The 21,323-nt window shown below is 40.0% G+C and overlaps 1 protein-coding gene across 33 annotated transcripts in view; it reads left to right on the top strand.

Moving 5' to 3' along the window:
- EPB41L3 (erythrocyte membrane protein band 4.1 like 3) overlaps window positions 1–21,323 on the top strand; it is a 217,618-nt gene that overhangs the window by 193,514 nt on the left and 2,781 nt on the right. For 8 of the 33 annotated variants that reach the window (XM_075993645.1, XM_075993637.1, XM_075993644.1 and 5 more), the window contains exons 13-22: window positions 2,986–3,546; window positions 8,367–8,420; window positions 11,061–11,126; window positions 11,598–11,789; window positions 16,617–16,691; window positions 17,071–17,169; window positions 18,207–18,941; window positions 19,443–19,565; window positions 20,125–20,502; window positions 21,189–21,317. In XM_075993645.1, the coding sequence (XP_075849760.1) occupies window positions 2,986–3,546; window positions 8,367–8,420; window positions 11,061–11,126; window positions 11,598–11,789; window positions 16,617–16,691; window positions 17,071–17,169; window positions 18,207–18,941; window positions 19,443–19,565; window positions 20,125–20,502; window positions 21,189–21,317 (2,412 nt within the window). Of the gene's footprint in view, window positions 1–2,985; window positions 3,547–8,366; window positions 8,421–10,838; window positions 10,875–11,060; window positions 11,127–11,597; window positions 11,790–16,616; window positions 16,692–17,070; window positions 17,170–18,206; window positions 18,942–19,442; window positions 19,566–20,124; window positions 20,503–21,188; window positions 21,318–21,323 lie in introns of all 33 variants that reach the window. The other 25 variants (XM_075993656.1, XM_075993654.1, XM_075993661.1 and 22 more) reach the window with 20 other exon arrangements.

Genomic DNA, 21,323 nt, shown 5'->3' with positions numbered 1-21,323 from the left:
GTATTTCTGAACTGTCATGAAAGCTGTTTTCGTTGTTTCTGGCCCCATTCTCCTACCCATACTTGGCATATTTTTCTAGATATACAGTAATCACATTGCTGTTCTTCAGACTACAGGTGCCTTGAGTGACCAGAGCCTGTGTGTTCACACATTGTTTCCTACTTAGTCTTATAATCTAATCTGCAAAATAGTGAATAGCCATGTTTTGAAAAGGGATATTAAGACAAAAGATTGCAACAGAAGAGAAAAAGAAAATTTGGCAACAGTTTCTTTTGGTATTTTATATTCATTAAATTTTGTGACATCATTTCACTCAAAATTAAATTTTTTTAAATGTTTATTTTCTATGATCCAGCACTCAAAAGCAACTTTTCAGAAAAATAAAAGTTAAAAGACACATTGGGAGGTTTAGACCTAATAATAATGGAAAAACAAGTGGCTCCTGGAATGCACAGAGTTAGAGGAAAAGGCAGAGTGAAAATGTTCGTGTAACCCACAGGTTATTTTATTAACAAGTGCTCGTTTGCATGCTGGCTCTTGAAATATAGATCTATGTGATAGGAAATCACCACTTAGGCTCTATGGACATTCAGTGTTCCTTTTGACAAGAATTTAGCAGCAACATCTTAATGGGCGGATAAACAAATAATTTTTGTAGTTATGTTACAATATTCCAAATGACCCAGTCCATCGTATTTTTTTCTTTTTTTAAGGATAAAATCATTTATTTGATAAACACAAAAATAAGCACAGGGTGGGATATTTGGATCACTTTTGCTATTAAAATGTGCTTTGCTATGAATTTTGTTTTTACACTCTTCAGTCTTCAAGGCAAGTTTTAAAGGGGACAGAAAAAGAAGATAATATGCCCTAAAAGTAAATAAATGGTTCTTCTACTTAGTTATTTCAACATTTGTTGAAATCACCCAGGCCAACATAAGACACCCATGGATGTATAAATATAGTGAAGTGGCATAAAAGTAAATGATTGTTAATTTGCACCCGTAATAGATCTGGGCATTCTCAGTTTATTTGATTTTAAAAGACCACCAATTTGTTTATGTAAAATGCAGCACTAAGCTGTCCTCATTCTGTGCTGCTTATGCCAGGGGGAAATAAAGAGACAAAAGAAAGCTCCCCCTCTCTGAGTCTGAGTCCCTGAGAATGCAGCGCTTGAGTGGGTGCCTTGAGGAAGGCTGCAGCTGAGATCCAGTGGGAGAGCCTGGGTGACAGCTGGCTCTAGTTCCCAGTGCAAAGCTGTCTTTTAAAAACCACTTTAATAGGCAGCACAGAAAGTTAAACCTTCCTGTTATTCTTCTCCATCTTCAAAAAGTATCATAGAAGGTGCTTATTTTTTAACCGACATGAAAATGTATTACTGAAAATAGTTCTTAAAAGACTGGTCCCCTGGCTTGCCTGAGAGGAGGTGTGTTTTCCGGGTGAAAACCTCGCTGCCGCAGGACCGTTGTCTTCATGCAAAAGGCAGCTCGTAACTTCTACATTATTCTCAGCTGAGTGAGATTTTTGCAGGTTCCTGTTTAAAATGCAATGTTTAATGCGAGTGTGTGAGAAAAGACATACTTGTCTCATAGTAAAAAGAGAGACCTCTAATGCTGTGATTTACCCAGTATATAATTTTATTGGTGCATTTTCTTTCCTTCATGCCTCACATATTATTTTATATGTGCATTTTCTTTCCCTCTGTTGCTGTATTTACCACTTCTCTCCAAGTCAGGATTGGATAGCCAGCACAAAGCAGGTTGGGTAGTTTCTGTGCTGTCAGGTCGCTAGGCAAAACACACGCACACGCACACACACGCACACGCACACACACACACAGCGGCAGAAGTCTAATTAGCTTCCGCCTCCATGTGACCTTGCCTTGAACTCACAGGCTACAACAGCTCCTGTGCCTGCCCAGGTCCTCCCTGGGGCTGCTGCCTTTCTTTCCCCTTGTCCAGTGGCCCCTCTGCTGCCTGCAGAGGACACCGGCCTCGGTCATGGAGACAGACCTCCAGGGCCCAGAGAGGATGGAAACTAGACTTGCCCCATAAAACCCTGAGCTCACCATGGGAGCGCTTTTACAGGAACGCTTGCTTTTATCATTATATTTAGGGCTTAAATCAAAGGTATGAACATGTCTTTTATCTGCTAAGAAAAATCAGAAGGCTAGGAAATTGTATCTTTCTATTATGTATGGATATAAATAACAGAAAGTAAACACAAAACTCTGTTACAAGAAAACACATTTTTTTTGCTAGTCAGCTTGTTGATACCACTACCTGAGTTGAAGTTCCACTGACATCCTAGATAAAGGAGCCAAAATAGAAGAGTTTTCAAGGGAGCCCCAATTCTTTGTGGGGAAGTAGAGCTCCTGAAATGTTCACTGTTGAATCCTCTGATTATAACTGTTTATCAGACAGGAGTGGGGCCAGAAACTTACCTGTTTTGGTTGTAATTAACTAACCAAAGAAAGGAGTAATGCTAAAGATTTTTCTTTTAATAATCAAAATTTGTACTGAATTTCATTTTTAATCCAGCTCAACTATAGTAACAGCTCTGTTACCTGGAGATTGGAAGAAGGTTATTGAAAGTCTTGATTTTAAGTTATCAGAGATTTATGTTTGGTCTCAAAACCCTAAAACTTTCTATAGTTGTTGGTCTAAGATGAAATTTTTTGATCATGTGAAACAATGTAGACTTTGGGATTGCCCATACATATCTTCTGTTCTGACTTAAAAAAAAAAAAAAAAAAAAAAAAACCCGCCTTGTATTTGATGGTCTAATGGGAGAACTGTAGCCATTCGTGGCAACATTGGCATGCAGCTTGGATACTTTAAAATTCATGAGCAACCCTAGTGCTAAAATTCTTGTTTTACAATTTTATATTGATACCCATAAGAAAATTAACTAATTGCAGTTTTCTTTTTGTCCTTTTGCACCTCTGTTGCTGCTCTCTGTTTCTTTCTGTCTCTTTCACATTAGTCACCTGGGCTTGGCACTGACTCATGTCCCTTGTCACCCCCATCAGCCCATTGTGCCCCTGCCTCTCCCACAGAGCTGCGTAGGAGGTGCAAGGAGAATGAGTGCAAAGCGGCCGGTTGTGAGCCATCCAAGGCTGAGCACGTGCACGGAGAGCCCTCCCTGGACTCTGACGGCCAAGGGAAGCCTTACCTAGGGGAGCAAGATGTGGCTTTTAGCTACAGACAGCAAACTGGCAAAGGGACCACCCTGTTCTCCTTCTCCTTGCAGCTCCCTGAGTCCTTCCCCTCCCTCCTAGATGATGACGGGTACCTCTCTTTCCCCAACCTTTCCGAAACCAACCTCCTGCCCCAGAGCTTGCAGCATTACCTCCCAATCCGCTCACCCTCGCTCGTGCCCTGTTTCCTCTTCATCTTTTTCTTTCTGCTGTCTGCCTCCTTCTCAGTGCCATACGCTCTCACTCTCTCCTTCCCTCTGGCTCTGTGCCTCTGCTACCTGGAGCCCAAGGCAGCCTCCTTGAGCGCCTCCCTAGACAATGACCCGAGTGACAGTTCAGAGGAAGAGGTGTGTACCTCGGCATAGAACACGCTTCCCCTTCGTGTTCCGTGCTTCAGTCCGAAACAGTGTTAGCCGGCTGCTGCAAGAGTGGTCCTACTTTCAGAGCCTCATTTATTGTCTGTGCCAATATGTTGAGGTTTTTGTGTGTTGGGGAGTCCAACCCGGGCCCCAGGGTTAGGCACAACACCATGTGGACGTAGCAGTCTGAGCCCAATCTGGAATCGTTCTGCTACCCACTGAGTTCTATGTGGGGTAGAGGACTCAGCCAGAGTCAATTTTTAAAAACCCATTAGCTATGCAAAAGATCAGTGCTAAGTTAAAGGTTCTGATCGGTTGTCATTTAATAAAGTCAGTCACACGTAAGGCAGATCAGTAGTTTTTCAGCTTAAATGACATTGAAGGGGCCGAGGGGGAGAGAGCCCCAGCACAGGTGAAGCATCCTCGTCATCTCAGTAGCTTTCCAAAATTGCAAATGCATCTCCCCGCTGGAGGTTCTGAGACGCCCCCACCACCCTCTGCCTGATGTTGCCAGACGGTCATTGTTCCTTGCAGAGGTCGATCGATCAGATCCCACGATATGCTGGGACAGGAAGAACTTGCAGAGCAGTTTAAAACACCCACATGGCATCGTCACCAGTAGGGCCAAAAGGAGCTGCACACCGTGCAGCAGTGTTCAAAACCATCAGGAAAAGACTCAGTTGAGCTTTCTCCACGTCACAGAAATGGGCTGCAGTCTCATCAGTGCTAGCAACGCCAGTGCAGACATCACATGCAGTGATTACTCCAGTGCTGGCAGGAGAAAAAATCTCCCTGTTTTCACAGTGTGGGGAAGGTCGGGAAAGTTGGCTAGGCCTCCGTGGCTGTCAGCCAGGCATGATATAGTAGCAGAAAGATCCCAGGCCATCAGCCTCTGTCCTTGAAGGCCCGCTGCCTCCGGTAGGGCCCCTGTCTCTCTCCTGAGCAATTGTGTGAGCTGACATGGGAGTGGTAGTTTTTCCTCTCAGTTGCTCTCCTTCCCCACCACCCCACAGCCCTGTGGACAGCCCAGCAGTTTCCCTTTCTCCGGGCCTCAAGTAGAGCACAGGGAGAAAGAAAGGAAGCCGCCGACAGAGGCACCGCTGTCATGCACACTCCTGCACACAGCTCTCCCAGGCTCCCTCCCGCTCTCCTGTGCCCACGGAACTCGGAACTCGGGCTGTTGTCACAGGAGACAAGCCAGATACTCCTAGCATTTAAAAAAAAAAATTCAGAGTCAAGGCAACGCTAAAAAGGGAAAGAAAGTCTATTCAGTTTTGTGCTCAGCTAGAAAGTCATAATTTGAGCTGCACCTGTGAGTGTATAGAATTGCAAGAGTGTAAGTACCTGTATTTAGTGGTATTATGACCATTTCTTTGCAGCAGAAGGAAAAATATGATCTCACAGGTGTTTTAAAAGTCTAGGCTTTTCAATTGATACTGCCTAAGAGTTCTTTTCCAGGTTCTCAGATATGATGATTAGCTCCAGCCAGTATACATATATATTATAGAGAGATATCTGTAAATAACTATTTTTATACATGGAAAATATTTTAAGAACTATAAATCCTGAGTTTTTAAATCTGTATTTCTCACAGTGCCAATATTATCAAACAGTGTAGGGCTAGAACATACTACAGTTAAGAACACATTATTATGTGCAATGACTGTTTATTATATTAGCTGATTTCTAACATGGAGATGTATTTTCCCTTTAGCAGTAGCGTTAGTCATCAAGCTAACATAAAGCAAAAAAGATTGCTGTTTTATGCTTTCCTAAATTCTCAATAACTGTTTGAACTTTTATATAGCAAACCACACAGATCTTGTGCCTAATCCAGGGTATACATTTTGTTGTAATCAGTGCATGAGAATTAATGTTAAACGGGCATGTCTGCATTACATCGGCAAAACAAATCACAGCAGATAACTGTTACAAGCTAGTGAACATGTGATCAGAGCTTCCCAGTCATGACTGTCCTCGTTACTGCAGACCTCTGAATCCATGAGTTAGCTGTCACCACTGCAGTCTTCTTCACCCTCCTCTGCAGCCTTAGTTAGCCTATTACTGCTCTCCTGTCACTAGACTTTGTGTCTGGCCATCTGTGCAATGTTGCCTCTTAACCCTAAGTGTTAAGAGCTGTGCGTTCCAATTCAGGCTGAGCTAGAGAACTCATATTTAGGTCATTCATTTAAAAAAAAACAAAAATGCCATTTACTTACATGGCCTGTTTAATTCTTTAGGCCTCAAGCGCATTGGCAGCTGTATTGGGTGACTTCTTAGTATACAATTCAGCTCTGTCACTTTGATTTTGCAAAATCACAAATGACTGTAATTCTTTTTAAACATTGTATCATCACCGTTTACATATTATAGTGGGTCTTAATTAATTCTAGCCTTTCTCAAGAGTGAAACCCAATATAAAAAGGCTTAGTCATTTCAAAATGATAAAGCTGTTGGCCAGTTGTTTTTTCCCTTTTGTACTTTCAGAATGGTCAGATAAGAAGGGGCAGAATATCAAATCATCTATCAAGAAACATAAGACGAATGTAGCTCCCCATACCATAACACGTGATTATGTGTGAACTTCTGAGTAATTTTTTAATGACACAAAGAGAAGGGGAGATGGATTTAAATATGGAAGAAAAACTAATTGGTCCACTGATTTACAACATTTAAAATTATGTAAACATAGTATTATATGATAGTTTATCATGTGCTGTACATTTGCAGTTTATGTAGTCACAGTACATTGTATAAATAGCAGTTGCTATGAAGCTGCTTTATTCAGCCTTTATTATTTCATCTATTGGCTATTGATCAGACACTATGCTGTTGACTGACTAAATGCTAAGTAGAAATTTGAGAGAGTTTAGAAATGGACTAAGCTATTTGTGTATGGCTAGGAAAAAATAATAGTCCTAATTATATCATTAATATTAATAAGTTACAATGATCATAGGCATTTTTAGCTCTGTGTGTCTCAGGCATTATAGCATCCACTACCCAATACAGTTAGGGCTGTTATTTTCCCCATTTTACAGGAAGAAAGCTGGGATTAAAATAGGAAAAGCACTCGATGTTGTCACAGGTTTGAACAGCAATGATTTGAGCTCATGTCAGTCTGACATCAAAACCCTCTCACTCTTAACTATGGCTGTTTTCTATAGTGTGATGCTTGAAAGTTCATTAAGTAAATTTTAAAACTATAAGAGAAATTATAAGGGAGGAGAAGTATTTTCAAGAATTTTAGAAGTGTTTGACGTAACTAATTAGGACACTAAGCACAGGTCATTCTTGTTTATTCATGGAAGCCTAAAATCTTGGAGTTATTCTATACATTTGAACAAAGAGCCAGTCTCTCTTACTAATTCAAACTGGCCTTTCCTAGCTGTCAGTTGGTGAAGCCATGCTAATACCATAGCAACGATCACTCTTACAGGAAAACTAATAACCACTCCGCTCCCAGTTGGTAACTGAACTGGTCAGGTCATGAAAATGCGTCAGCATGCTCTCTTTACCAACCTACTGAAAATTGTGTTAGACTTGGTAGCAAGGTTGCCAGAATGGTGTCCTTGGGAACAGGTGCCGAGTGTGCATCGCGATTCCTTTTCTTGCGGGAATATATGAGGGCCAAGAAATCAGCATGGCCACAGTTATGTCAGTAGAAACACACTGTCCCAGTTGTCCCTTCTTGACGTTTCTTATTCTTTAGAGTAAGAGATTATTTTAAGAAGCAGGTTCATAATCTTAGACCACCAGTTTTGATTTTTGTTTCCAAAATATTAATCACAAATCTTTGATCAAGGTAATTTTATTAATAATTAGTTGGTATTTGTGGAGGGGAAGTCAGTTAATATTATTATATCAGAGCATCTAGATGCCCGTGGCATCTATTTTTTTTACTCAAGAAAAAAATAGTTTTTGTTTTAAATCATAAACCCCTATGAAACAGATTAAAAACCAGTCCTGAAATGATTATTCTCATTCTCCCTTAAAAACCTGTAGGCTCTGTCAAATGCTGTGCTTTGTTTTATTTGTTTACAAGTAGATGTCTCTCTCTATTTTTTAAAATTATTATTTGCTTCATTTGAATGGTATTTTGGAAAAAGATATTTAAATACATACTTTTATATACCTCTTTATATTGGAGCATGGGGCAAAATAAACACAACATACAGTCTTAAAAAATACCTAGTTAGCAATGCTACTTGAAAATTGAGTGACATTTTTCTTATATAAAATATATGTCCATGAGTCACTGGCATGTGCCTTTTGTAATTAATAGGTAATGCAGACAGCCTGATGGCCATAAATGGATATACATTATCAAAATGGTATAAATGAGGGGCTGAAAGTCCAGTGACTGTTACAGTAGCTTTTAATATAAATTTACATTTTCGTTTACCTTTCTAATGTGCCCTATTACTGGAATAAAATATATAAACATTAATTTTATTTGCACTAAACATTTTTAGGAGATCTTGTTCAGGGTTTTGGTTAAAAGGTGACGGGTGGGGCTGGCAAATTGGTTTTCTGGAGCCATAGAACCAGGCAGGGCAGTGCGGCTCCTGCAGCTCCTGCAGGCTGGGCGCTCGGGTCTTCCTCTGAGCGGGCTCTGCTGACGACACCCAGCTCTGGCCCTTCTTTTTGCTTTTGCTTGAACCCGCATTCTCGTGGGATGGTAGCATGATACAGATCTCAGAGGAGGAAAATGAACTGTCTGACCTGTGCTGGACCCTGTTTGACCAGATGGTTTATTTTCTATCCCTGCCTTGCTCTTGGAACCCGATCACTTCTGTGGTCCACAGACCGACAGTGAGCGCACAGACACCGCGGCCGATGGGGAGACCACTGCCACCGAGGTGGGTGTCACGACTGAGGGTGGCTGGTGGCTGCCTAACCAAAATGCCTTCGGGGGGGGCGGGGCTCGGCATTCAAGAACTCTGCCCACCAGCTTTTGGAGAGGAGATCGGTTCTGACTGTGATAGTAGGAGTGAAGTGTATATTTTGCTGCCTAAACAAGTGTATTTCGCTGCCTGTGGATAAGTGGTTCTCAAACTCTGGCCTGCATCAGCACCGCCTGGAGGGGCCCAGCCTCGTGTTTCTCATTTAGAAGGGCCCAAGTGGAACTTGAGTATTTATATTTCCAACAAGCTTCCAGATGATAACTCCGTTAATCTTAGGATCACATTTTGAGAAGCACTTGCCTAAACTGATAACATGTTTATTAAAATAAGTTCTCCTATCCCAAGTGAGAAGCTATGTATGAATGATAGCCATGTTGAAGGGGAAGAAGGGTCACAGTTAATTTAATTAGCTTATCAGTTGGATATATTTTTAAATCCCAAAGGGTGAAATAATTGTTATTAAAATAATACTTCTCTTAACTCATTTTTGTATCCTTTGGCTATAGTAGCCTGGGTCACTCATAAGAAATGAATTCTCTAAGGAAAAGAAAATTAGCACTGATTTAAAAATATGTAACACATTGAACAGTAATAGGAGGGATACTATTATTTCTCCTTTATTAATTCTTTAGGGTACATTAAACATGCGTATGTCTCTGTGAATATGCGTGTGTGTGTGTGTGTGTGTGTGTGTGTGTGTGTGTGTGTGTGTGTGAGTCTTGTGTAGTTTTTCAAATCTGCTCTATCGGTAACTAATTAAAATTTCTATAAAAACAATATTTACCTATATCATGAATATCAAGATGTGTATATCCTGAAGTACTAGCAGAATTTAGTTTTTACTATGTAATAACATTTCCTTTAGGTTATATATTCTTTTCTACATTTTCCAATCATAATACTTTCTAGTTGGCTATTTAGAACAAAAAATGTCGTAAATGGTATCTGTACATCACTTAATTGAAAATATCTTAAGAAGAAAAGGTTTCGTGATGGCATTTTATTAAGTTTCTTTCTTTACAAATGCTAGAGTTCAATTTAAAGCTTGAAAATCATAACTCTTTTAAGATAATATTGCAAAACAATTGTCCAGATTCTTTAAAGCAGTCATATATAAATGTATCATAAAATAATTTTCGATGCCAAATATAACAAAACGACACCTTGATATTTTGTAAGTTACATGGAGCCACAGGGTAATGCATTCGATAAATTTCATTGGAATCCCAATATTTGCTATAAATGAAAAAAATTTAATAATAATACTTTAAATTTCTATAGTAGTCGTAAAATGTGTTACATAACCATTTAAGCATGTAAGGGAATCCATGTACCACGGGTAGATGGTGAAGCTTAAAAATAAATGGGAGAGCCGTGACCCTACCGTGCACTGAAGAATTAGCGTGTCACCAGCACTGTGTTACTGTGCCCTGTGTGCCCTGTGACCCTCTTTAAACACTCTCCTTCTCGTCAGGCAGCAGCACAGCAGTGGCACAGTGCAGGGCGTGCACAGCAGACAGCCTTGTCCCGGCTGGCAGATAAGAAAAGCGAGGCACCAGCAAGTAGACTAAATGAATCGCTTAAGGCCATTTGCCTGAGGTGACCCTTTTCTCACCTACAGTTTCGCTCTGGGTCTCCTCTTGTAGCACAGGCGCTTAAATCCCAGGCCCGAGTCCAAGAGCCACAGCGTGCGCATGTGCATTGACCTACCTACTAGTTACTCAGATCCCAGTCCCAAGGGTTAGACAGCTCCATCTACATTTTAAAGAAATGACAATGGTGTTGATAGTAGTTAATTTCTTTTTTCTTCTTTTTTTTTTTTGAACATCCTTAATTACCCCATATCAATCTTCTCCCTTCCCAAATTTCTAAGTATATACGTTCAAGAAAATCAAGGTTCCAAGAAACTTTAAAATGCGGGAACCTCCGTGTTAAATTCTTTGAGCCTAGCTTCTCTCTTCTAGAAACTAGGATCATAATAGCTAACCTACAGGTTACGATTCATACGCTGCAAGGGAGCTGTCATCATCAGAGCCATTTTTATGGATTTTAATTTTAATCTGGCTCCTCACACTTCCTGAGCCATAGCTAATGTTCGTTATGGACAGCCTTCCAAGCCCTTATGGAACTGCTCATCAAAATGCCAAAGACCCACTGGGCAAGGATTCTTTCCCTCCTGTGTTCCTGTTTCTTGTTAAGCTTTATAATTTGTGTGTGAGAATGTTGTGGTTTGTGTACAAGAAGGAGATGGCATCCATATACAGCAGCACACTGGTGCCCACATGTAGCACGTTTACATAGACCTTAGTTCTTCAATCTCAGAGTAAATTGCATGGTAAGACTTTATTTCCCACTCTCTCTTGATGCTGACAGTCGGACCAGGAGGAAGATGCAGAGCTCAAGGCACAGGTAGAAAATCAAAAAACAAAACAAAAGCAAAACCAGCGTGTGATAAGTCATTGTTTGTCTACAGTGTTCAGTCTTTCAGCATGCTCCGTAGCTGGTTACTGTGTTACTGGTGCAGTGTTTAGGTTGGCATTTGTTCCCTTGACTACTATGTCCCTTACTTTTCCCTTTCTTCTCCACTTTTTTCAGAATAGTCTGATTAAGCGAATAAAGGGTGAAAATGTATATGTCAAACATAGTAATCTTATGTTAGAGGTTGGTATTGGTACATACCAGTGCATGTTTGTGTGTGTTGTTTTCTTTTAGTGGAATCCGTGTGGGCTCATACCATGATGCATGCAGTGTGTGCTCACCTGTCAATAACTGGGATGGCTTCTCAGCTTATTCTGATTTTTTATTCTTTCTTAGATATAGATCCCTTTTCCTGTGTGTGTATTTATTTTAATTCTCTCTGGTTACATGTGAATTACACTCTTTACAGTTTACTTTCTAAAATTCTTTTGGTATTTATGCTTGTGTGAACTAGATTTTTTTCACCCTTCCTTTTCCATGGAAAATCACATTTTCACCGGAGTGTTTGTGGTAATGCTATCAGCCCTGATCAAAATTCTGTTTTATTTTGACTACTAATAAGATTGACATTATGTTAAAAAAAAAAAAAAGTGAGCTGAAAGGAATACAAATGTAAAAACATTGACTGTTGGATTTTCTATGTTCTGGATATAGGAGCTAGAAAAAACTCAAGATGACCTCATGAAACATCAAACCAACATTAGTGAGCTGAAGAGAACCTTCTTAGAAACTTCAACAGACACCGCCATCACGAATGAATGGGAAAAGAGGCTTTCCACCTCCCCAGTGCGGCTGGCTGCCAGGCAGGAGGAGGCACCCATGATCGAACCACTAGTCCCTGAAGAGGTCAGTAGACAGGCTTTTAGCTGGACATGCGTTCTGTTCACGAGCTTCACTTCTCCACAGGGTGTAGAACTGGGACAAGGATTTGGCATGCTTCTGAGTAGCACATATCTCCTCTTGTTTATGTATAACCTGAACTGAGATGCTCAGTACTCCACAGGAAAGCTGCACAGTAAAATGAGTGGCCAAAGAGTGAGTAATGGCATCAGATAGACCTTAGAGTGACCAGGAAGCCACAGTCACAACAGTGCAAATCAGCTAATTCTGACCATCAACCTAGATTTTATAGCCAGGAGAAATTGAGGTACTATCTTCACGAAAGGACACTTTTTCTGAATATACTTTCTCCTTCTCCATTGAGAAATGCCTTGAAAACTCATCTATATTTATCAATTGCAAGACGAGGCCCTCTTGTGATTATCTGATGTTTGACTAAATGGAGATCTGAAGTTGATAGTATTTCAGGAAAGTTTTACTCTGAAATACTATATCAGGCTTTTATTGGTATAATGAGTGATTTATATTTTTGTTTATGACATTATTTTAACTGATTTATAATCAGTTTAACTGATTTTTTATGGGGAAAGTAGTGACCAAAAATTTCTTTTTAAGTATGAGTCTTTTATATGGTAAAACTCTCTTTAAATGTGCAGCCAGAGAACATGAGTATTCAGCTGGTGTTACTGCAGGGCTCCCACTGTGTGGGACCCACAGATTGCTATAGTGCTAACTGGACTGTCTACTATTAGACATCATGTTGCTTAATCTCTCTTTAAAAAGAGGTAGTTTTTGAAAACTGCATCTTTTTAGCATTGTATTGATTAATTTCCTTTCTTATGAAGACCGCTTTGTTGTAAGATATTTGTCCGAGAAGCTGAGACAGAATAGAAAATTAAAACATAGGCTTTTGTGGGAGAAAAATCCTTTAAACGGTGTTCTGTATGCAGTGCTTAAGTCCTTGCATTAAAAATACGAATCGAATTGCACTCATTATTGATAATTTTCTAAACCTCCTTTGAAAGCTGTTTATGAAAAGTGACCAAGATCTCACCATCACCATGTTTATGACAGTTCCAATCCCAGCTGAAAAGAGAAGAGGTGTATACCTATATATATCCATTTCAGTTTACTTTGAAAGGGCCTTTTATGCAGAATAAATGAAAAGTACAAATACCGAAGTATTCCTATACCATTAAATGCTAGTTCCATCCAAATTACTGAGTTTCAAGAGACAAATTTCACATTCAGATTGATTTAAATATAATAATCTTTGCTTTATTAAGAATACTACTTATCAGTTATGCTGTCATAAATTTTATTGTATTTGGTCAAGTTTGGCTTACCCTGTTTCTACCATCTCTTTTGGAAATAATGTGCTGGCTTTAAAGATGTCAGATATTGGACTAAGTCATAAAAACTCAAAATGAACAGCCACCAAAAACAAAACAAAACAAAGGCAAGCCTCTCTTCCCATGCTGTTACTTAAGAAAATGGTAGGTGGCAGCCACTTTGAATGAAAGGCTTGATAGTAGCTTAGAGAAGTTAAAGGTGTGCTGATAAACAAGGGGACATTGTAAGTCTAGGCTTTAGACTAGTAAAATAACTCTGTTTACTTCTATTAAATCCTGAATCTTAGAGAATGACATTTGATGAAGCCCAAGGACATTAATAATTTAAGGAGATGATATATTGAATATACTGAACTTTCCTTGGATGTTAATGCCTTTTCTGTGTTAGTACAGAAACACTGGAAAAGACCAAGAAAGGATATTTTTTTAGCATGATTAATGGATAGAAACATATCCTCTTGCAGAAGAGCAAAGCAGTTTGGTTATTTAGAGTGCAGGAGACTAAAGGCTGCTTAGTGTCTGCTGCCCATCATCTGCAGAATCGTGTAGTCCTGCAGAGCTCCATTGCTGCCATGAACAGGAGACATTGCAGATGGAGCTGGACTAGATATAAAGAAAAACTTCTTAGAAACAGGCAGATTAGCCCTGGTTGGTTATCAGAGGAGCTCTGGAAAGCAGCTCTAAGGAGCTTCAAATCCCAGAGGAGAGAGATCTCTTTAGGGAGTTAGGGTGCCAGGCTTCCCCCAGCAGGGCCAGGCAGAGTGGCTTCTCCACTCTCTTCTGCTCCGCTCCAAGACTCATGGTCATCGATGACCTCCAAGCTTCTACTCCAGTCGAGGGCCCTCTAGACAGTCTTAACGATTAAGAAGAAAAACAAGAAGGTTCTTGTGCTCTGTATTGGCAATTTCTATATTAAAGTTACGGCATGTATTATTATGTGAAACGCACAAAAGATAATTTGATCCACCCAGCTAGCTACATACAAAGCATTATGGGTTTACAAACAAATAACCAAAAGATTTATATTTTTTAAAAGTAAATTGCTAATTTGATATTACCCTATTTTTAATACAGCCCACTTTAAATTAAACAGTAATCAACCAGTTTAGAAAGAAGTTCAGGTATTTTTAAATGTAAATATTTAATTTAACTTTTGTAATTGACATCACAAATGAAGTAATATTTGTGTCAGAAACAGTAAAAACTTAGATTCAGTGACACCAAATTTATGACCCCAAACTTAGTTGCTTTTTATTTTGTGGGGTTTTTTTTAAGTCTCAGTGATAAAGAAAACAAATCTAGTAATCTCTGATTTTTAATGTGACTATCTTTTTTCTTTATTTTGTTTTTTCTATAGTATTTGAATTGTTATTATAATAGTAATTGTTATTTACATAAAATGCTAACAATTTATGAATAATTAGAAGAAAATTAGAGTTAAAATTATATATAATGAGCTAATAATGATGATTATATTCTGAGATTTTTATGTGTGTTTTCTGTACAAAATGGAAATATGATTGCCAGTGATTTCAAGTTTCAGATATTTGAGTTAATAGGAGACAAGTAGCAAGGATGCCCCAAAGCAGCAGATAATATCCAGTACTCATTGACTTTAGAAAATAGACAAACCCGCATACAGAGCCCACCAAATAGAGAAAAAGGTAGGCACATCCTCTGTCCGCAAACATTTCCCATGACAGCCTTTTATGATGATCCTAAGCCTGTCCATGTTAGGAGTATTTTCCTTAATGGGTTATTTGAATGCCAAACGTTTCCAAATCTCAGTCAAAAAGCAATACCTTCTGGTGCTTATTCTGTGCCAATATTGTCCTCTCTTTTACCTGAGCGGTAGTTTTACAGTCGTATTCATTGAGCTAGACAATCAGTACAGTCAATTCCCATCATTTACAAATTTGCCTATTTCCTAAAATGTATTTGTGGAAACCCTTAATCACTCAAGAGTGATTGACACTGTTGTGAATTTTGCATGCCAGTTCATAGGGTTTCCTAAATATGGTATAGAGATGAAACTAAATGAAATGGTTGGGATATATATCCAACTATATTCTAAAACCTAATGAAAGTATTTTTTAGGTTATCACTTTTTCTTTGTCAATACCGGTTCACTTTTCTTCTAGCTGAACTAACTGGGTTGGGAGGTTAACCATATATAGAATTTAATTCTAAAATCTATCCCCTTATGCTACCTGTCTATGTCTGTTATTGGACAAATGCAATGCCAAATGTAGACAGAGTTGATATTTTCAATTATAAGACATAGACGTCTTTTAATTTAGTTGGTTTCAAACCACAGAATACACTGAAACCACTGTTCTTCTGGGACTTTTGTTAAGCTTTTTATCTAAGGAATAATATTTAGTTCAGTGATTATAATTAGAGACCTAGCAGTATTTATTTTGAAAAGCACCTATAATTTTGACCTTTCCTTCCTCTTCTCATTTATGTTTAGAAAAAAGAGGCTATGATTGAAAAGTGAAACAAAAATCCACATTTAGTGATTCCACATGGTACATTTTATCATTTCTAATACCATCCTCCAAAATGCAGCAGACAGGGATTTTTTTTTCCTCCTTTGAAAATGGCTTATTTGTGTCTTATTAGACAGGGTCATATGAGAATGATATTATCAAAATCTGTGAGTAGGTCCTGCAGGAGAATGTTCTAGGTGTTCCCCTACAACCTCTTACAAGCAAATGATTAAATATAGTACTGATAGATTTGTAGATAAATGGGAATTTTAAGTAGTTCTCATAAAATTATATTGTTCACAATGATAAGATTTATTTAAAGAATTATATTCTTCTAGAAACTTTGAAGTTTCCATGATTATTTTTTACATTATTCAATCTTCCACAATATCCTTTGTGCCCTTGTGTGGAGCTATACACTGTGCAGAGCTAGGCTTGGTAGCTAAGGTATTGCCACCAGAATTATGCCTATTTAATACCAAAGAAAGGAATAAAAAGTAATTAAAAAGTAAAAAAACTAGTTCCTAACATGAAATATATACTTTAATATTTCTTTGTATTATATATGTTAAAGAACAATATGAATTGATATACTTAATTTTTCACTAAGATATTTTGAAATTGACTGTAACCTTGAGTATTTTTTATTTATTTGTGGGACAGTAAAGAAATCAATCTAAGTGTAACTGGGTTTATTCAAATGAGTGGCTAATGCAGTAACCTTGTTTTATTTCATTACTCTGTAACAGGCAGCACATGAATGGTGAATATAATCAAATACTTGTCAGAAATAGAAATCAGGATTTAAACCTAACTTAAATTTTTAAAAATTTCTTAACATTTTCTTTTAATACTCACTTTTTAATATATAATATATTATATAATATTAATATATATATATATTACAATAAAAGAACTCTCTTCCTAACTTGCCTTTTTGGAAACTGTCTGCTTCCTCTTCTCCAACCCAACCCCCTTTATTTAAACAGACCAAAGAAGAAAGAGAAATTTCTGAAAAAGTTATATTTTTGCAGCAAGGAAGCTCTCCATTCCTTGAGTCTCAGGTAAAAAACACACATAAAGGATCTTCCAAAAGCAATTGCTCTTCAGAATTCAGTGTCATTGAAATGTCCTTAGTTTTTATTTTCCTTTTAAAATGTATCTAGTTTGATACTGAGGTGGGTATATAATTTTGACTTAGATTCTGGGGAAGGGAAGATGGAATGTTCTTAATATTTCATTAATCAGTTATGCGTCATTTCTCTGTGTCTTCTACTCGGAGGTGATTTTATCTGTTTGCTGTCATTGAAGCTTTATGATTGTACTTTCTCACAGTAATCTTACTGAAACTTTCTACTGCCTTTTTTACTCATGGAGTGGTGCTGATTTAGATGACATTGATTGATTTTGAAAGTTCTGAACTTTTATTGGTTTTCCCACTAGCCCAGTGTGATAAAGAAAATTCAGGAAGGCGACTCTGCTGACGCTATGGTTACTTCTCGTCAAATAATTTTCCAGAAAACTGTCCCATCGGCCCTAGAGGTTAATTTTCAATTTATTTCATTTAATCCAACACCAGCTTGTAGATAAGCTGAAACCATTTTCCTTCAGGCACACATTTTCCTAGATTCAAGTTTTCAGGCTATGATAAATACAAAAGTATAAAGTATCCTAGTTTAAATGTAAAAGCAAGGCTCACTGCTCCTGCTTTGTTCTCTCTGTAATCCCTCTGTAACCTGTCAGGCTAGTCACCCACCTGGTCACATCCTGTTGGGCCTCTCCAAATACAGAGATTTCTTAACTTTCATGTTTCTCTGCCTCGTTGGAACTAACACCAAGCAAGGCGGGCAAGAAAGTGACCACGACAGTGAACTTTAGTTGTAAATATGGTTGGAACTCTGTACGGCTCACATGGCCTGTGCGTGAGAGGCTCCCACCATGTCCTGTCAGTGGGAAATGCCTCTTCACGACAGCTTGGACACGGGCTCACTCAGTATGTATTGGATAGTCAGTGCTAGAGCGGATTCATTTCCCTGTATAGGGAAGGACAGTTTATAAATTTGGAAAATGGTATTTACAGAAATTTGTAGAATGTTGGCAAGTTCTTTGTGAGAACAGCAGTATAAAAAGTAGTGTATTTTTTCAAAGCTACCACTGTGCATAAAAAAAAAAAAAAGTAGTGTATTTAATGTAGAAAACCGTCCTTTTGTGTCCTCACACATGAAGCCAAGTAACTTGTACAACTTCAATAACGTCATTTGAACTTCAAGTATAAAATGATTAGAACTTTATCATAAGATCAAATATATTTCTTGCAAAATTTACCACGAAAGTATGTTCCTATTTAAAGAAATCTGAAATTATGGCTGTACCTGCAGGAGGTATTCCCAGTTGAAGGTTATAGTTTATAAGTGTCAGAGAGGAGATTGCAGTCATAATTATTAGATAATAACACTAGCCCTTTGCAGGCCCATCACAAACCTGTGTGTAGCTCTTGCCCTGACTTTCTTAAAGGATTCTTATTTCAGAAATGAGATACCATCAGAATTTCTAATTTAGCTTTTATATTTCAAATATAGGGCACAGAGGATTGGGTTATTGTAGACAAAATACCCGCTGAGGTAGTTGATGGTGATTCGAGAAAGATTGTGACTTACAAGGTGGTGACAGTGAGCAGTAGAACTGGTGACCTCCCGGCTGACCTGTTAAAATCTGGTGCTATTACCATGGAGAGCTTCGATGACTTGGCTCGAGACATGCAACTGAAAGAAGACGGCAAAGAGAAAATATACACTCTGGGAAAATCCTACGACACTGTCTCCGGAAGAATTGTCACCATGACCGGCAGAGCTAAAGAGGGGGAGAGAGTGGTGTCACCCTCCACTCTGGAAGCTCTAAAGAAAATGGAGAGGGGGATACCGGAGTCCGAGAAGATCGCTCCTGTTCTGGCAGAATACGAGGTCCTGGAGGCCCTTGCAGATGAGAAATCCAAGAGAGGCCCTGAGGCCCACACACCGAAGCGGAAGTTGTCGGAATCCCTGGCGCCCATCAAGGAAGCCGAGTCTCGGCGGCAGAGTCCTGAGGAGGACGACCTCAGGAAGGTCCCCGCGCCGGGGAAGGATGCGGCTGTCCACCCTGGCCCAGAAAGTGGACGGTTTGGTAAAAAGGAGCAAGTGCTGGAGAGTGAGGTCTTAAAAGTGGGGCTCTTTGGGCCCCGAAGGAAGAGCCTATCGGAATGGAGATACTCCCAGGAACCGGCCTTTACCGTGGCCACTGCACATTACGTTACCGAGTCGTCGGCGTCCCGAGTGGCGGTAACCATGGCGCTCGTTCAGGCCACAGTTTCCGATGCAGCATGACGGTCCTTGAGGCAGTGCCCTTCCACCCCAGACCCTTCCGTTTCTCTTGCTGCTTGGCTTTATGTTCAGAGCCAGCCAACCCAGCTTTTTGATTTTTTTCATGGTTAAATCAGTACTGCAGCGCACAGTGGGCATTCAGACACTCTCCATTTTATTTCCAGCTCCCCTTCCCCAAGGTGTGGTAGTGCTGCTGTGGCTTGCAATGAAGGAAAACATGATCTGCTTGAGTCGGCGCCACCCTGACCCCAATAACTCCGCTTTACCAAACAAGAGCGCCTGGTCACCCCAGTTTGCTATTTTATTTCCCATTCTTTTCTGTTTCCAAACTCTGTATGTGAGGTTCCTTCATTCCTCCTCCCTTCTTCCTCTGCCTACGGTTGTCTAACCTGCTGCGAATGTGTGCGTGCCTGAGTTCGTCTCTCTCGTGCTTGACTCTGCCTTTCTCTGTTCACTCAGACTAAGCAGATTTCTGGCGAAAAACTCATGGACGGCTCTGAAATCTTCAGTTTATTAGAGTCAGCGCGAAAACCAACAGAATTCATAGGAGGGGTTGCTTCTACTTCTCAAAGCTGGGTTCAGGTGGTCATTCGCTTCTGTCCTTGATGTTTCTGAATGCGCTAATTTGCATTTCCTTCTAACTTTTTTGGGGGGTGTGTGTGTTACATCCAAGTGGCTTTGGATGTCTTCAGTTGTCTTTTGTGCCTGTTTGGTGTGTCTGTCACGTGCCTTTAGCTCCATCTCAAGAATGTACTTCAGATATTGCAAAGGCAAGCATGTCGAGAAATTTTCAAAGCATTTAATTTTTATTATAAAAGCATTTTATCTCACCAGTTGGGTCTAAGAAAGCAACCAAAACCAATGTGAATGTGCTACAGTGCTTCCCTTAAAAAAAAAAATTGCATTTGATACGGCGTTCTGTTTGGCCGCTGTCCTGCAGTGGCAGCGTAGGTTCAAGCATGCGTACAGGGCGGGCATCAAAGATCCTCGAGGGCAGGAGGGACGAAAGCTAGTTTATATTTTCCATCGGCGCTTCTGGTTGATGCTGGCTTTGGGCGTCCCGTCGAGTGGCGGCTTTCGTTATGTTGTGCCCTTTGGTTTATGGAGAGTCTCACTGACGCCGCAATCTTCTCCCACGCAGAAAATGGAAAGCAAGACGGAGTCGGGCGGCACGGAGGCGCCGCCGGCCCCGCACGCCCCGCCGCCGCGCGCCGAGAAGGCGGCGCCGGAGACCGCGCTGGTGGAGGAGCGGCGCGTGATGAAGGCGCACGCCAGCGGCGACGCGTCCTGCGTGGCCGGGGACGACGTGGAGGCCGCGCAGCCCCCCGCGGACGCTTCCGGTGCCAGAGGGAAGGAGGGCTCCGCTCTGGCCGAGGGGGCGAAGGAGGAGAGCGGGGAGGAGGCTGGGAAAGCCGCCCTAGAGCAGGAGGAGGCGGCCGCGGCCTCCCGTGAGCGGCAAGAGGAGCTGAGTACAGCCGTCCACGTTGCTGAGACTTTGGAACATAAACCTCATTTTGAGGTAACCAGTCGTTACTGTTAGTCTTGGCACTAAAGGTGAAGCTAAAGTTAATGCTTTACCTTTTCCTTGTGTGGTTTGTCTCTCTTATTTCCTTCTTGCACAGCAGTTAGGGGTCTCAGTGCTGGTTTCCCAGTTTTGGGTCACATGCAAACACATCTCCTGATGATTTGTAATATATAGCTCCAGAAAATGGCATCTGCTCCCACTGAAATTATTGTAATTGACAGTATCCCCGGGGAATGCATGGTTGGCTGAGATATTAGAAAAGTTGATACATTTATTTCTGATCAACGTGCTTATCCAGAAAGACCAAAAACCATCCTTTGCCCAAGTACCAGATGCCAGAACTTTAGTCATTATTCTCTTCTGTTGAGATCCCTAAAATATTTGGGGGGTTCATGTCTTATTGTTTCTTCTAAGAATTTATTAAATAGAAGGCTTATTTATAATTTTTTATTATTATTATTTTCCTCAGAATGTTTTCCTTTACCTGAAACAGTCCATATAAAAAATGTTGCGGAATTCTGGGAGACTGACATATATGCCCCTCATTCTCCAACTTACTTCCTGAAACATTTGTTCCATACTGATCTGTGCTTAAACCACCAAAGATGAAATGGGGGGAAACAAAACTATGTGTTTGTGCAAACTATAATAGCCACTCTACTTTCTTCCCATTGGCACAGTCATCAACTGTGAAGACAGAAACCATAAGTTTTGGTAGTGTTTCGCCAGGAGCAAAGCTAGAAATTTCTACCAAGGAGGTGCCAGTCGTGCACACTGAAACAAAAACTATCACGTATGAATCATCACAGGTAAGA

This window comes from Microcebus murinus, chromosome 17, assembly GCF_040939455.1.
Source record: "Microcebus murinus isolate Inina chromosome 17, M.murinus_Inina_mat1.0, whole genome shotgun sequence".
NCBI classification, from domain to species: Eukaryota; Metazoa; Chordata; class Mammalia; order Primates; family Cheirogaleidae; genus Microcebus; species Microcebus murinus.
This window is presented reverse-complemented; position numbering and strand designations above follow the sequence as displayed.